This window comes from Neomonachus schauinslandi, chromosome 5, assembly GCF_002201575.2.
Source record: "Neomonachus schauinslandi chromosome 5, ASM220157v2, whole genome shotgun sequence".
Lineage (NCBI taxonomy): Eukaryota > Metazoa > Chordata > Mammalia > Carnivora > Phocidae > Neomonachus > Neomonachus schauinslandi.
In genome coordinates, this window is record NC_058407.1 from 139,482,625 (window position 1) to 139,497,495 (window position 14,871).

Genomic DNA, 14,871 nt, shown 5'->3' on the forward strand with positions numbered 1-14,871 from the left:
GAAAATCTGCCTGCTTAGGGAAGTGTGGAGCTCCACTCCAGGCCTGACGCCTGAACGCCAGTGAAGCCTCGGCTTCCGGGAGATGCTCCTGGACACTTGAGCGGCACCCTCATGGAACTTTGCTAGGTTTGCAGGCCCGCCCATCTTAGACTTGGTGAAATCTTTACCCTTTCCTGTTCCTAGCTGACACATTTCCTGTCTCCTCTCTCTCTCCATACCAGTACTCCCCTCTTTCACAACACCTTGCTGGTGAATTCAGCCTTGATATCACATCATTAGCAGCTGGAGAGCTAGTTCTTTCCTTAAGGGCAAGGAACACTGAGCCTTCAAACCCTGCCAGGATATGAGGGAAAATATTTGCATTCTATTTTTCCATGGTAAAGAAAGGGGAAAAAAAGAAATCACTACACAACTCTAGAAAAGTGTTTTTAGAAAAGAGAGTAGTTTGACAATACATATCAAATAAGTTTATAACCTAGTGATTTCCCTACTAGGAACATAACTTGAGGAACTAATCAGATGTTTTTTAAGGATTTATGAACAAGGTTGTTTACTGAAGTATTATATACGACAGTAAAAAGAATGTCCAGTATCAGAGGACACAGCCTTGGGTAAATTATACAGTGGAATATTACATGGCATTAACAGTTGTGTTATGAATGAATAGTTTACTGACATGGGATACCAAAATATGTTAAATTTTAAAAGCAGATTAATATAATAGCATGATTGAAATAATATAAAAAGGAAAAAATAGAATTTGCAACCTGCTTTATTAATTAAATACAAATTTGTAAACTATTTCATTTAATTAATTTATTCAACAAAGTTGCCATTACATGCCAAGCACTGGGGATATAATAGACATTAAAAATGTAATTTTCAAAGGGCACCTGGCTGGCTCAGTTGGTGGAGCGTGTGACTATTGATCTCAGGGTTGTGGGTTTAAGCCCCACATTGGGCATAGAGATTATTTAAAAATAAAATCTTTTTATTTTTATTTATTTATTTATTTGACACAGAGAGAGAGAGATCACAAGCGGGGGCGGGGGGGGGCGGTGGCAGAAGGAGAGGGAAAAGCAGGCTCCTGGCCGAGCAGGGAGCCCAATGTGAGGCTGGATCCCAGGGCCCTGGGATCATGACCTGAGCGGAAGGCAGACACTTAACCGACTGAGCCACTGAGGTGTTCCTAAAATCTTTTTTTTTTTTTAATGTAATTTTCAGAAAGGTAAAGGCATGACTTTCAAATAAATACAAAATGGGCATGTGTCAAAAATTTTAACTCATTAATGAATGAGGAAACCAAGAGGTTGTCAAAACTGGTTTAAAAGGGAATCTGAAGAGGACACATATAGGAAATCAGGAGTGCTGAAATATGAAAACTGGATGCAGAACTGGTCAGTATCCTACAGAGCAAGAAAACATGATATTGAGAATCCTCTTTTTCACAGGTTGGAGGGGAAAATGTAGTGGTAAAATAGCCTAGTTGAAGACAACAGCACAGAGACCCTGTAGAATTGGGTAGCTCCAGAGGACCTGCTCTCTGTGCTCAGCCTCCTGCTGGAAGCACAGCCTGTTAGCTTCTTTGCACGTCTCAAAGTCTTTCACGGTTTTTCCCAACAAGCAAAAGAAGTTCCTGTCCTCATGGAACTGATCGTTCACCAAGCTAGTTTCTAACAAACATATAGTAACTTTAATAAGAGAAATGTACAGGCTGACATTGAATTTTTTCACCAAAAGGTAAAATGATTTTCCTAAGATCATCTGAGAGATTTTTTTATCAGTTAAGGAGGGAACCAGTAAGATATTACCTTGTTCAAAAGAGGGCTCAAAGCAGCACACATTTATAGTCCGGGAAGGATTGCTGAAATGAATTTGCCAACTGACGGAAACTGGCAAAGCTGTCAGGACACCGAGGAAGCAACCCATTTGCACTGGTGGGACGTGACCTGCTTTTCTAGAGACAAGAATTACTGGCCTTACTGTCTGTTTTCTGCCAGTTGAGTTCTGTCCCTACAGAGTTGTAAATAGCCTCATTAGAGACAGAGAAAGGCACACACCCCGTAAGATCAGATCATCTCTGGAGGCGCCAGCACTGCCATCAGGGATCTCCTGTGATCTTGTTTGCCCAGGGCAGATCTTCCGCACTTGTACCCACGGGGCCGAGTAGAAGAGTCGGGAGAGAATGCCACTTGAACTAAGCCGTGGGAGAAGGTGTGGACTCTGAAGATGGGGTTAGGGCCTTCCAGGTAGATGGAAGAGCACATATGGAGGCCCTCAGAGGGCAAAGGGCTTCGAGGACAGGGAGGGCCCGTGCGGTGTCATGTGACTGGACAGGAGTGAGCCAGGAAGCGAGAATGTGAGGGAGAGGACTGCAGGGGGCCCGTCATACAGAGCCTGAGGGAGGAGTCTGGAGCTCCTTCCAAGCACAGTGGGCACTGGCAGAGTTTTAAAGGAGGAAGTGTCCTGCTCTAACTTGAGTTTTGTTAAACATCTCTGGTTGCTATGGGAGGAGACTGGTGAGGAGGCCATTGCCGCGTCCAGGGCAGAGCTGATGAGCTGTGCGGCCGGGGAGAAGGGCCTGGATGCCCAGCTCATGGCTGGAATCCCCACCCCCCCCATTGGCAGCCCCCCCGCCGCCCAGACACATTGCGGCTGGTTAGGCCTTTGTGGTTCCTATGATTGATTGCAAGATGCACCTCAGCAACAACCATCAGGAAACTGGAAAAACAAACAAAACAAAAAAAACCCAGATTTGTTACTCACAAGCCCTGAAGGGGACATGGTACACCTTAGGACCACCCAGTGAGGTCTCGGGGAGTCAGGGAAGAGCGCCGACCAGGGCTCTACCTTTACTAGAGTCCAAGCCAGAGAAGGCTGGGGTCTCACTGTTTACTGGTGAATTTAAACAAAGAGTGGGAATTAGGGTGCGGGAAGGGAGAAGTGGGGTCATTCAAAGGGCCAATTATCTAGCTCACCCAGGGCTTTCCACAAGGGTAATGGACTGGCTCCTTGTCTAGTTGTAACTGGTAGCTTTGTCGTGCAGCTGGTGATACGTTTATTCCAGATGGATGTCTTTGAAATGGATGCCCTGCGATGTGCGATCCTGCTACAAATACACACTCTGGTCTCTGCCCCCAGTGCCTGACCCAGAGCTCCTAAATCCCTTGGGACTTCCTGGGTGGCAGGGGTGTCTTGTTTGAGGAGGTAACTCTTGGTGGGTTCTGGATAGCTCTAGGATGGAGGCCGGTCACCAGAAAGACCAAGCCTCCAGGAGACGGGAAGGGGCTGGAGATGGAGTGAATCATCGTTCATGCCCACGTGATGAGCCTCCATGAAAATCCCTAAAGTATGGGGTTCAGGAAGCTTCCAGGTTGGTGAACACGTCCACATGCTGGGAGCATGGCGCACCCCAACTCCACAACACGGTAGCTCCTGCATTCAGGATCCTTCCTGATTTTGCCCTATGTGCCTTTTCATCTGGCTGTTCACCTGTATCCTTTATTATATAATAAATTGGTAAACATAAGTGTTCCTTGAGTTCTGTGATCCATTCTAGCAAATTATTGACCCTGAGGAGGGGTCCTGGGAAGCCTGGACTTCTAGCCATGTCGGACAGAAGTGTGGGTGACCTGAGGACCTACTACCGGATTGGCACGTGAAGTCCAGGGGATCTTGTGAGGCTGAGCCCTTACCCTGTAGGGTCTGCGCCAAGTCCAGTTGGTTTGTGAATTGAGTTAAATCAGAGGACACCCAGTTGGTGTCCACAGAAAATTGGAGAACTGCTTGATGAGCAAAATCCCACACATCTGTTGTCAAAAATCATTCTGCATGTACAGAGTAGTTTTTCCTTTTCAGTTGGATATGGGTGGGGAGGCACAGGATGAATCTGGGATGGCTCGCCTTAGGGCTGGATCCCCCAGGTGGATGGTAGTGCTCTTTTCTGAGGTGGGGGTCTGGGGGGGTCAGGGTTCGAGGGAATGTCAAGGTCTCCTAGTTGGAGATGCCCCTCAGGAGTCCAAGTCCTCAGCACCCAGACGGGCTTAGTTGGAGATGCCCATCAGGAGTCCAAGTCCTCAGCACCCAGATGGGCTTAAAGGATGGGCAGTGATAGTAGAAGTGGGTGCCTCATACCTTACTAGGTGCTCTGGGCCTCCCCCTCCCCCGACTCCCAGCACAGACAGGGGTCCCCATCCCAGCCGCCGCCCTATGCCCCAGAGCTGTCTGTCTTCCTGGCTGGAGAAACCACACCGACTTGACCCAGAAGCCATTCATTAGCAGTAACCAGCAGTCACCCGTTGCCCTAGAGGGGTGAGGAGGAGGAGGAACGTGGTTGGAGGTGGCTCTCCACCCTGCGGGGGAGGCTGGGGCTGGTTTTCCATGCTTCCTCTCTGTAGGCATGACTCGTCTGCGCAGGTCACCTGGGGGGCTGGGTCACATCTCCATAGGAAGCCCTGAAGGAAGACTGGGGGGACCTGCAGCTCCCAGCTCTGGGACCAGCTCCCCTTGGGAACTGGACTGGGGCCCCTCATTCTGCACCTGCCCTCAGACGTGGCTGATCCTATGCAGCATTCACTTCCTTTCCATGAGCCCTTGGCCATGACTTCTGACCTCAAGACTGAGGTCCTGCCCCCTCTCCTTGGTCTGTGAGTCACTGATATGTCACCAAGAGTGCTGGGAGCTGCCCAACCTGGTGATGGGTACCCAGCCGAGTCAGCTCAGCCAGCTTGCCCGTTGCCCTCTGCCCTTCTTCCCAGCAGGCTCCTCTGGGCCTGGCCCTGGCCCTTCCCAGCCCGGAGCTCCCCTCTGCTTCCTGGTCGCAGAGAAGCGCAGCCCTTCCAGACCGATGTCAGTGTTGTGGTTAGAGTAGGCTCCAGTCCATCCAAGGTGGAAGGAGACCTGGCTGAGTGCTGCGGAGTCTGGCTCTAGTATAGGCAGGTCATGTGGGTGATACTCAGCATGCGGGTCAGAGCTTCGCAGCGGGCCGTCTCGGGGGAAAGGCCTGTTTGTGGCCTTTGCTGATTTTGGTGGTGTAAATTGTCCCGTGCACGCCTGATTTCAGAATACTAATGTGATGTCAACCACTTGAAGACTTCCTGCAAACAACGATCGGCTCTTGCTGGCCAGTCAGAGCCCTTGGGAACACATCCCTCTAGTAAACGTGCTGTTCTAAAGGTAAACAGAGCAAAGGGGGCTCCAAGTTTACCTGTGATCCGTCAGCTTAGCCAGACACAAGGAAGAAATTCTTGTCATGGTGGTGGTGTGTGGGGGGCAAAAGAAAGGATTCTCCCCCAACCAGAGAAGTGGTATATAGACTAGGGAGTGGAGGTAAGGGGTTCTGGCCCCCAGAGTGGACAAGCCCAGTGACACTTCTGTAGGAGGACTGACTACCTTCCTCCCCAATGATTCGCAGCCCAGACTGATGGATTATTTTTCCATGAGAAAAGTGGGAGTCACTGAGAAAACGTGATTAGGCCTAAGAAACCCAGCGTAGAGCCAGCTTTTCTAAAGGAGGAAACTGTTGTGAACAAAACTTAGGAGAGTGCTCTAAGGCATGGAAGGAAAACTCTGGAGCAAACTGACTTAGAGATGAGCCGTAGCAGAAGAGAGTAGATCAGTAAGGGATGGGGGAGCAGCTGTAAGTGTAGCCTGGAAGATGTCTGAAGGTCTTAGTGGACCACAAGAGCTAACAATGCTTTCTATTCCAGGAAGACATCAGCCAGCACAAAGATACCTGACTCATATAATCAACACCTGGACCCTGGGAGTCTAGCATTCAAAGAGTCAGGTAGCTGGGGCTCTGCATTTAGAAAGTGTGGGAGTGAGGAAGGGTGTGGGGAATTGGGGACCCCTGAGAGAGTGAGGAAGGCTGGGCAACAGGGGGTGTTCAGCCTCCACTTCATGGAGATGTCGCGAGGACAGACAATGCTGTTATAAGGTGGAGAAAGCTTTATTCCCGAGTTTTAGGTGGGACGTGGGTGTGGGCATGCCCGGACCACACAGGCAGGGTTGGAGAGCCAGAAGATGGGGAGAGGATTCGGCGTGCTTGACACTTGAGGCTTTGGTGGAACTACCGAGTATCCCAAGACGCCACGCATGGAAGGGAGCAGGGGCAGAGCTCTGTGGCCAGGACGGGGATGGGCAGAACTGGGGAGACCGTGAGGAGCCTGGGCAGAGGCAGAGGAAAATGGGAGGCCCAGGCTGTGGGGGCTGGGCTGGGGTAGAGAGGGGGCTCTGGGTGGGACCTGGGACAGGGTTGGAGACATATGGGTTCCTAGGAGAATTCAGGAGTGTGGTTAGACCAGAGGAAGGACATTGCCAATGACGGAACACCAGCCAGTGAGCCGTGTCCTTGAGCGTCTCCAGGGCCAGCCCGCCAGCCAGGGACGAATGGTTCCAGAAAACCTTGCCTGCAGATGCGCGGCCTGGTGTTGCTCAGCTGGCGCTCACACCTGAGCAGCTGTGGCTCCCGCGCTTGTGACAGGCAGGGCGGAGGGCTGACCAGTCCTCTTCACCGATGGATAAACTGAGGCCCGGGGTGGAGGAAGGAGCTCCCGTTTAGCTGCTCCTGTGAGTGCTCTGCTCGCTCCCATGGCGGGGCGGCAGGGCCGCTGCTGTCCTGGGGGCAACCAGGGCGCTGGCCACTCCCCTCTGCGGCCCAGTGTTCACAAGAGGGGGGACATTCAGATTTTCTTCCCCATTCTTTTAATTACAGTATTTCTGTTTCCGCCACTGCTAAGGGCATGGCTCAGTGGCATTAAATACGTGCAGACGGCCCGCCTTCGCCTGCAGACCTTTTCCATCTTCCTGAAGGACTGTGTCCCCGCCGAACCCTAACTCCGGGCCCCTCCCTGGCCCCCAGCACCCCCTCTTCCACTTCCTGGGGCTGTGGCTCTGCGACCTCGGGGACCTCCTACAAGTGGAATCCTGCAGTATTTGTCCTTTGGCGTCCGGCTCTTGTCACAGCACAGTGTCCTCCGGCTTCCCCCACACTGTGGCAGGCATCCGGCGCTTCATTCCTTTTTATGGCTGGGTAATGAGATAATACTCCGTTGGGCGGGTGAACGGGCCACACTGTGTTTATCCATTCATCCACAGATGGACATTGGGCTGCGTCCACTTTGGGGCTCTGTGGGTCCTGCTGCTGTGAATGTGGGGTGCAGGACATGTTGGGGTGGGGGCTCAGGCACGAGGGCCACGTGTGTCCCAGCACCCTCTGCTGAGAGCCGTCAGCTGCCCCTCGCACCCCCGAGCGCCCGCCCCTGTGCCCACGAGCTGGTTGGTCCCTGGAACAGCCTCCCCACCTCTCCCCGTCTGGTTCCCTGGAGCCCAGGTCAGTGTTACCTCCACAGAGAGGCCCCCCCCGCCCCGTGCCTCCCCTTTGCCACAGCTCGAATCTGCCAGTCCCACCCAACGGAGCCTTTGCTGGTGCCGTTCTGGGGGCTGGGATGACCTCCAACTGCACCTGTAAGATTCAGCCGGAGAGTGAGCACTGTCCTGAGCACTGTCCTGAGTTCCTGACACGATGGCCACCCGCCCCCGGCCCCATCCCCTTCCTGGTTTGGCTTCCCCGGGACTTCATCACCCATCAGACTAAAAGATTTCTTCCTATAGTTTATCCTGGCTTTCCTCCGGCGTCCCTGACACAAGGGCCAGGGTTGCTTTCGGTTTGCTCGCTGCTGTATCTCCAGCTGGTACGGCAGCGCCCAGCACGCAGCAGGCACTGGCAGATTGGGGTTGGGGATGAATGGATAGCCCAGTGCCGACATCTGCCCTGTCTGAAATGGTGTTGGTGGGCCCCTGCTTCGGGGGGAGCATGGCCAGCTCTGCAGCCCCATGCATCCTGCGCACCTCGCTGCACATCGTCGGTGGCCCTGAGATGGCGCCACGGCCACATGGCCGGCAGGGTTGCGTGCCCAGGTGACGAGGTGCCCAGCCAGCACACCTGGCATGGCTCCAGCATACAGTAGGCGCTCCGTAAATCTTTTGTTGAACGTTGGATCACGCCAAGGTCCCCATTCTCTGGGAACTGGGGAGCCGGTCTCTAGGGCCTTGCTTAGGGCCCGTGCCAGGGTCTTTATTGGCTTTTCAGGATTTCCTGTGGCACCTGCCAGGTCCTAGCCACCCCGTCCTGGGGACAGCAACATCTCAGAACACATGCCTGCCCCTTGGGTCACCTGGGCAGTGACCCAGGTGCCAGGAAAGGCTGTTACACAGAGGACACTGAGGAGGCAGCAGTCTGGACCAGTTCGGCCCGGCAGAATCCTCCAGACTCCCCTCTGCCCTTGTCCCTGACTCCTCACCATCGTCACCTACTCCGCCGCCCAGCCCCGGGGAGATGCGTGCTGCCTGAGGATAGGACCTGTGTCTTACCCACCACTGTGTCCCACTGTCCAGCACAGGGCCTGGCATACAGCAGTTGCCCAGTAAATGCTTATCAAATGAGCTGGGGAGGCCAACCACCGTAGTTGCAGGGAGGAAGTGGGTTGGGGGAGCCTGAGGCTAGCCATGGAGTATAGGGGTGACCCAGGATCGGGGGCAGGTGGGGAGGGGAGCACCCACAGAACCAGCCCCTCACCTTGGCCTCTGTATGAGGGTGCTCTCCAGCAGCCCCCTCCTCCCAGTCCTGGGAATAGCGCATCAGCTGGGGGCTGTTTGGGGCGGGCAGGGTGCGACAGGGGGCTTGCCCTGATGCGGAGGGGTGGTTCTGACTGCAGTTTAACCCCCGGCTGTCTCCTGCCCTTCCCACCAAAGCAGGTTTGGCGTGGGGGGCCAGTAAAACACCAGTGATCCTTTTTGGTGTCGCAGTCTCCAGGGTAGATGGTCCGTTGCTGACTCCCGCCACCCTTCTGGCCTCGGGGGGAGGCAGCAGCCTCAGGGGCCCCCCACAGGCTGTGGGGGCAGAGCATGTTGGGCAAGCTAGGGAGCTCCAGAGAGGCCAAGGTGGTGTACCCAGCGGGATGCACTGAGGGTCGGTCTGGAGGGCCCCACTCCTCCCAGCCCCAGACTCCCCCTCTTCTGCAAGGAGCCCTCTTTCCTGAGTCTCTGCAAGGCCCACTCCCACTTGTCCTCCAGCCCTTTGTTTTGAGGTCCTCCATTTCTGGGCAGCCTTCACTGGCGGCCCCACCAGAGTCAGGTGCCTCCTTGGGCCCCTGAGACTCCCTGCCCCCCCCGCACCTAGGATCTTGGGTGAAAACCATCCATCCTCTGGACCAAGAGCCCTCCGGATCTACTGTGTCCGGTCCAGTCACCTGCCTCTGGATTGCGGTTCAAATCCATGCTCCGCCCCTTCCCCCAGCTCCACCCCTCCCCCCCAGGCCCCAGTTTCCTCAGCTGCAGAGTGGGAACGGTGGTAAGGGGATTTGAGGCTGAGATGCAGCGATGCAGGGCACACCATACCCTCCTGCTGTTTCGCACCCCTTCCCAGCACCTGGCTTGTTGATCAAATGAACAAAAGGACAGAGATACACAGTGAGCCTGCGCCCCCTGCTTGGGGTGGGGGCATCACAGGAGCAGGGAGCTGAGTCAGGGAGGAACTCGTGGGGACCCCGGGTCACAAGGTCTCATCTGGTGCATCCCCAGGCTCCCTGCTCCAGTGGAGCCCCGCTGCCCTCTGACCGGAGTGCAGGGGCCAGGCTGGGCGTGGGGGATGGCACCCCAGCCCTGCCCAGGCAGCCACGTCAGTCAGCCACCTGGGCACCGGGCTGGCCCCACCTGGGCTTCCCTGCAGTCCAGGTGAGGGGTGAGTTGTTCACCACCGAGTGACAGGACCCACATGACAGGCGGCCACTGGGGGCCTGATTCACAGCTTTCTGGGAAGTGAGTTAACGGGATCCCAGAGCCCAGGGCTCAGTCAGATCTCCTGGCTGAGTCACGGTGGCCCTGGAGGAAGGAGCCGTTACTGAGCCTGTGGGCAACCCCCTTTTCCCCAAGACCCTGGGACCTTAGCAAGACCCCATACCTTAGCCTCCAGCTGCTGCAGACCCAGACTTTCCCTTCCCCTCCCAAACTGGGGACCTTTCCTAGTCAATGTCAAGGCCATTGGCCTAGATCTCTGGGTCTGGGTCCTGTTCCTCCAGGGGTAGATCCTGGGCCCACAGCTAGAGCCAGGGTCCTGAGCCCCCAAACCAGAGCCCTGAGTCCACTCCTCCAGGGCAGAGGTAGGGGTCTCCGCTAGAGCCCCCAGTCCCCTTAACGGCTCATTTCCTCCCAGCAGTCCCAGCCCTCCTGTGACCTACAGCCCGGGGTGGCAGGGACTGAGCCACTCACTTACTTGGGGGACTGGTCCAACGGCATTCCACCTCCCAGGATAAAACCTGGGGTGACCTGTAGGGAACTCTGCACACTCCTGTCACAGGCAGGACTGCTCTCCCATCTGTGCCCGTGCCCCCACTGGCTATGGTAGTTTCCAGAACTCCCCCAGCCCAGGGTGGGGGCTCTCTCAGGATCTTAACCCCCCTGCTGCTTCTGGCTTCTGCAGGTGAGTCCTGAGGACCCGCCCCCCCCCCCCCCCCCGCCCCCCCCCCCCCGGGCCACCCCCTCCCTTCTCCCTACTCAGCACCTTCCCACCCTCTCTCCCGGCCCTGCCTGCACCCGGTCTCTGTGCCTCTCCCCCTCACCTTCTGTGCTTCTTGCTCCTCTCTGCCATGTCCTGTGGCTGCCAGCAGGACTGCAGGACGCCCTGAGGCAGGTGCTGGGCAGACCTGAACAGCCTCAGCCCTCCCGTTGCTGCCCCCTCCTCCCCCTCCTCCCCCCTCCCTGCTCTCGGGTCCACACGCTTCTGTTCCAGGCCTTGGGCTTGGGGTTGAGAGGGTCTTGGGCCACAGACTTGGGTGTGGGGGGGAGCCTGAGAGGGTCAGGCGTGTGCTCCCCAACTCCTCCATGAGAGGCGCCCAGGAGCTAGCCGCCCTTCGTCCTCCGCCAGGCCAGGCGGGTGGGATGGAGCACAGCTGGTGGGAGGGTAAGGCCGCAGCTTAGAGACGGAGCCCAAGGTTTCTGTCAGCCCTGCCCAGGCTCCAGGAAATGCCCCATGGTGGGGGTCTGGGGAGCTGCCCTGGACACTGGGGGGCTCCTCTCCGCTGGCCTGACCCTTCCTTCCCTTGCCCTCAGCCTCCCTCCATGCTGCCAAGATACCTGGTGAGTGGGGCCGCCCTGAGCGGTGGGGGCGGGGGAAGTCTGTGTCTGTCTGGGCGGGGGGCAGGTCAGAAGGGGTGGTCGGGCAGGAGTGGAAAGCAGGCAGCCGAGGGGGCCTGGAAGGTAGAGCGGAGACTCAGTAGGAGAGGGGCGCAGGGCAGGGCAGCAGCAGGTGAGAGGCGTGCAGAAGGAAGGCCAGCCTGAGGGGAGGACCAGGGAAGAACAGCATGGGGCTGGGCGGGAGGCTTGGGCCCTGGGGGTAACGAAACGTGACCCTCCTCCGCCAGCACCCCCAGCCTGTGGGAAGCCCCAGCAGCTGAACCGGATCGTGGGTGGTGAGGACAGCACCGATGCCGAGTGGCCCTGGGTCGTGAGCATCCAGAAGAACAGGACCCACCACTGTGCAGGCTCCCTGCTCACCAGCCGCTGGGTAGTCACCGCCGCCCACTGCTTCAAGGGGTATGCACACCGGTCCTGCACTTGATACCCCAGGCCTCCTGCCCCGGACCCCGGGCTCCCCACTCAGCCCCAGCCTCCTTGTCTCTGTCCAGTCTCAGGGCCTCTCAGGAGAGGAGAGACCCTGCTGCTTCTCGTGGGCCTCCATAAGCATGTTGTCCCCCAGACACTCCCTGACCCTTCCCAGCACCCCGCCCCCAGGGTTCCTGACTGACCCTACCCCCTTTCCTCTTCCTGCCAGCACTCTGAACAAGCCATCCCAGTTCTCTGTGCTGCTGGGGGCCTGGCAGCTGGGGAACCCTGGCCCGAGGTCCCAGGAGGTGGGTATCGCCTGGGTGCAGTCCCACCCTGTGTACTCCTGGGAAGAGGGCTCCCGTGCGGACATCGCCCTGGTGCGCCTTGAGCACTCCGTCCACTTCTCTGAGCGAATCCTGCCCATCTGCCTGCCTGATGCCTCCGTCCGTCTCTCTCCCAACATGCGCTGCTGGATTGCAGGCTGGGGGAGCATCCATGATGGAGGTGCGGCTTCTCCCTTACCGGGTGGCCGGGGGTGGCTGGGGACAGAGGCTAGCAGGCTCCTGGAGACACAGGTACAGTGGACAGCAGAGGGTAGAGGCCAGAGGCATAGCAAAAGGAAAAAGACTCTTCTGACAACAGACACAAAAGAAAAAGTGAACTGCAGCCCAGAGGTGGGAAGTCTCAGAAAGCTAGATGGACGCTTATAGGTCTCTTCTAGTTAAAAGGGATCTGTGATGATGTTCTGGGGTGGCAGCAGCCAGATGGACGAGGCTATTAGGTGATGGAGGAAAGGCTGGAAGGAGCATGTGTGGGGCCAGGCTGACTGGGGGGGAACAGGCACCTCCTGGTGGCAGCGTGCCATAATTGCAGGTGAAATTTCCAGAAGGACGTGAAAATAAAATTGTCAGACCAGGTCTGGAAAACATCATCTAGAGACACAAGGCAGATAAAGTAAGAGGCAGAGAAGCAAAAAAAGATGATAGATAATGGGGGGGGGGGGGCGGTTAGGAGGAAAAAGTTTAAGAAAAATGATTAACCACATTTCAAAAGAATTAAGAGAAATGACCCCAGGTGCCTGGGGATCCCCCTGAGTCCGAGGTTACAGGCAGCCTCCCCATAGTCATGCTGCAGGGATCCTTCGAGAACTGGAATTATGGGCTGGGGGGGGTCTACAGACCAACCCCAGGGTCTGCAATCCCCCTAGGGTTTGGGGGACTCCTCAGGTCCTGATAACCTCCAGCATGGGGTGATCATTTATTGAACACTTCCCTGTTCCAGTCCCCGTACTGGACAAAGCGGTGCCTGAGGCAGGACAAGCTAGGACCAGTGGTTCTAACCATTTTGTGGGCATCAGAAAGCTCTAAAGATTCAGGATCTCAGGATGCACACTTCTGTTCAGATTCAGTAGGTCCAGAGGTGGAGTCTTGGAATTTGGGCTTTCCAAAGGCATTTGGGAGAGCCTAACAGGGTTGAGCCATTAGCCTTTGAGAACTGCCTCGGAGGGGGTGTGGAGGGGGCCATCGGGACACGAAGAGAGGGTTTCCCAAGCCTGATCCTCTGCTCCCTGCCCCCAGTGCCCCTGCCCCATCCCCAGACCCTGCAGAAGCTGGAGGTTCCCATCATTGACTCAGAAGTCTGCAGCCTCCTGTACTGGCGGGGAGCGGGGCAGGGGGCCATCACCGAGGACATGCTGTGTGCTGGCTACCTGGAGGGGCAGCGAGATGCCTGTCTGGTGAGCACCCCACCTTCTTCCCATCACTGCCCGCTGCTCACCTCCCCAAGACAGCTGGGACCCGCAAGTCCCCCAGATGCCTACAGAACCGGGCCTCCATCCTTCCGGCTGTACACCAAACATCTACTGAGCATCTTGGGTGTGCCGGAACCCGCTCTCTGGGAGCTTGCCTTCTCCTGAGGAGTCCCAGAACCAGCTCCAGCCCCATCACTGTGGCGGCGGACAGCGGGTGCTGTGATGGTCCGCAACTGGGCTCGGACACTGTAAGGTCCTGGTTGCAGTTCCTACTCTGCTACCCAGGATGCCAGTGTGGCTCGGGGGCCGTGAGCGCGAAGGTGTGGCACAGAGTGCTCCTCACCAGCAGTGAGCCCGCGGGCCTGTCCTCCAGGACAGAGAAATCCGCCCCCCGAGGGAACCCTTGCCACCTGCTGTGTTGGGTCCTGGGCTCTGTCCAGCCCTGAGCCACGTGGGTCCCTGACCTTGCCTTCTCTCCGCAGGGTGACTCCGGGGGCCCCCTCATGTGCCAGGTCGAGGGCACCTGGCTGCTGGCGGGCATCATCAGCTGGGGCGAGGGCTGTGCGGAGCGCGACCCGCCCGGTGTCTACATCAGCCTGGCTGCCCACCGCTCCTGGGTGATGAGGATCGTGCAGGGGGTGCAGCTCCGCGGGCACTCACAGGGGAACGGGCCCGCTCGGGGCGCCGGGCCGTCCCGGGGCCGCGTGCGTTAGGGATCTGGGGAGACGGTCGGCTGCGGGGGCCCCAGCCACCCGACTGTGTGCCTTTCCCGTGCGCCCTTCTCGCCGTTGTATGTGAGCCACCTGCCTCCGGGGGGCGCCTGCATGCCGGCACTGCCCCGCCCGCGGGAGCGCCTTTGTTTTCTGTGTGTATATATCCCTGGTGACGATTTTTACAGTTGTTTGTAGCCCTGCCCCCATATCTTATTTATTACAATTTCAATAAATTATTTATTCCCCCATTCCTGTTTTTCCAGGTATGGGGACATTGGGAGGCAGGGGTACACTTGGGATTAAAATGGGCGCAGGCGGGTGTGAGTTTGTCTGATGGTCCTGCCAGGGACCTAGCTGTCCTGTCCACCTGTGTTTCGTCATTCCGACCCCTGGCCTTTGCACTTCTTTCCTATGCCCCCCTCCCACCGGGAGGCCACATAGAGAGGAGGCAGGAGGCCCCCAACCTGCCTGTTGGGTTTCCCAAACTGGGCTAGCTAGGAGAAACCCGCCCATATGACAGTGGGTGTCCCCTCCCTCCCTCCCCTGAGAACCAGGTCTCCCGGATTCGGGCTGAGGCAGCCAAGTCCTCTGCACCCCCAGGAGCTGACGCAGGAGTGACTCACTGCTGATTCTGTGAGTCGTCCTGCCAAGACAGAGCAAAACAATGAGATGGCAGGTCTCTAGGCCTGCGACATGATGGGCTTGAGTCACCAGGCCTGGGCCCACAGGGGGTGGGAGCCAGTCCCGGGCCATGGAGGGTCTGCCAGCTAACAACCCCCTTCCCCCAGGACTGCCCCGCCCCCT

At 57.1% G+C, this 14,871-nt stretch overlaps 1 protein-coding gene and 1 non-coding gene across 2 annotated transcripts; both read left to right on the forward strand.

Moving 5' to 3' along the window:
- The first annotated feature begins 891 nt into the window (after positions 1-891).
- Positions 892-964, forward strand: TRNAN-AUU. The gene has a single exon. It is a non-coding gene; the product is annotated as a tRNA-Asn (tRNA).
- Positions 965-10,380: 9,416 nt separating this feature from the next.
- Positions 10,381-14,307, forward strand: PRSS22 (serine protease 22). The gene is made up of 6 exons (XM_021698203.2): positions 10,381-10,480; positions 11,110-11,136; positions 11,421-11,592; positions 11,831-12,108; positions 13,182-13,339; positions 13,837-14,307. Exons 1-6 carry the CDS (start codon positions 10,399-10,401, stop codon positions 14,065-14,067), a joined length of 948 nt encoding a protein of 315 aa, XP_021553878.2. The 5' UTR covers positions 10,381-10,398; the 3' UTR covers positions 14,068-14,307.
- The last annotated feature ends 564 nt before the right edge of the window (positions 14,308-14,871 follow it).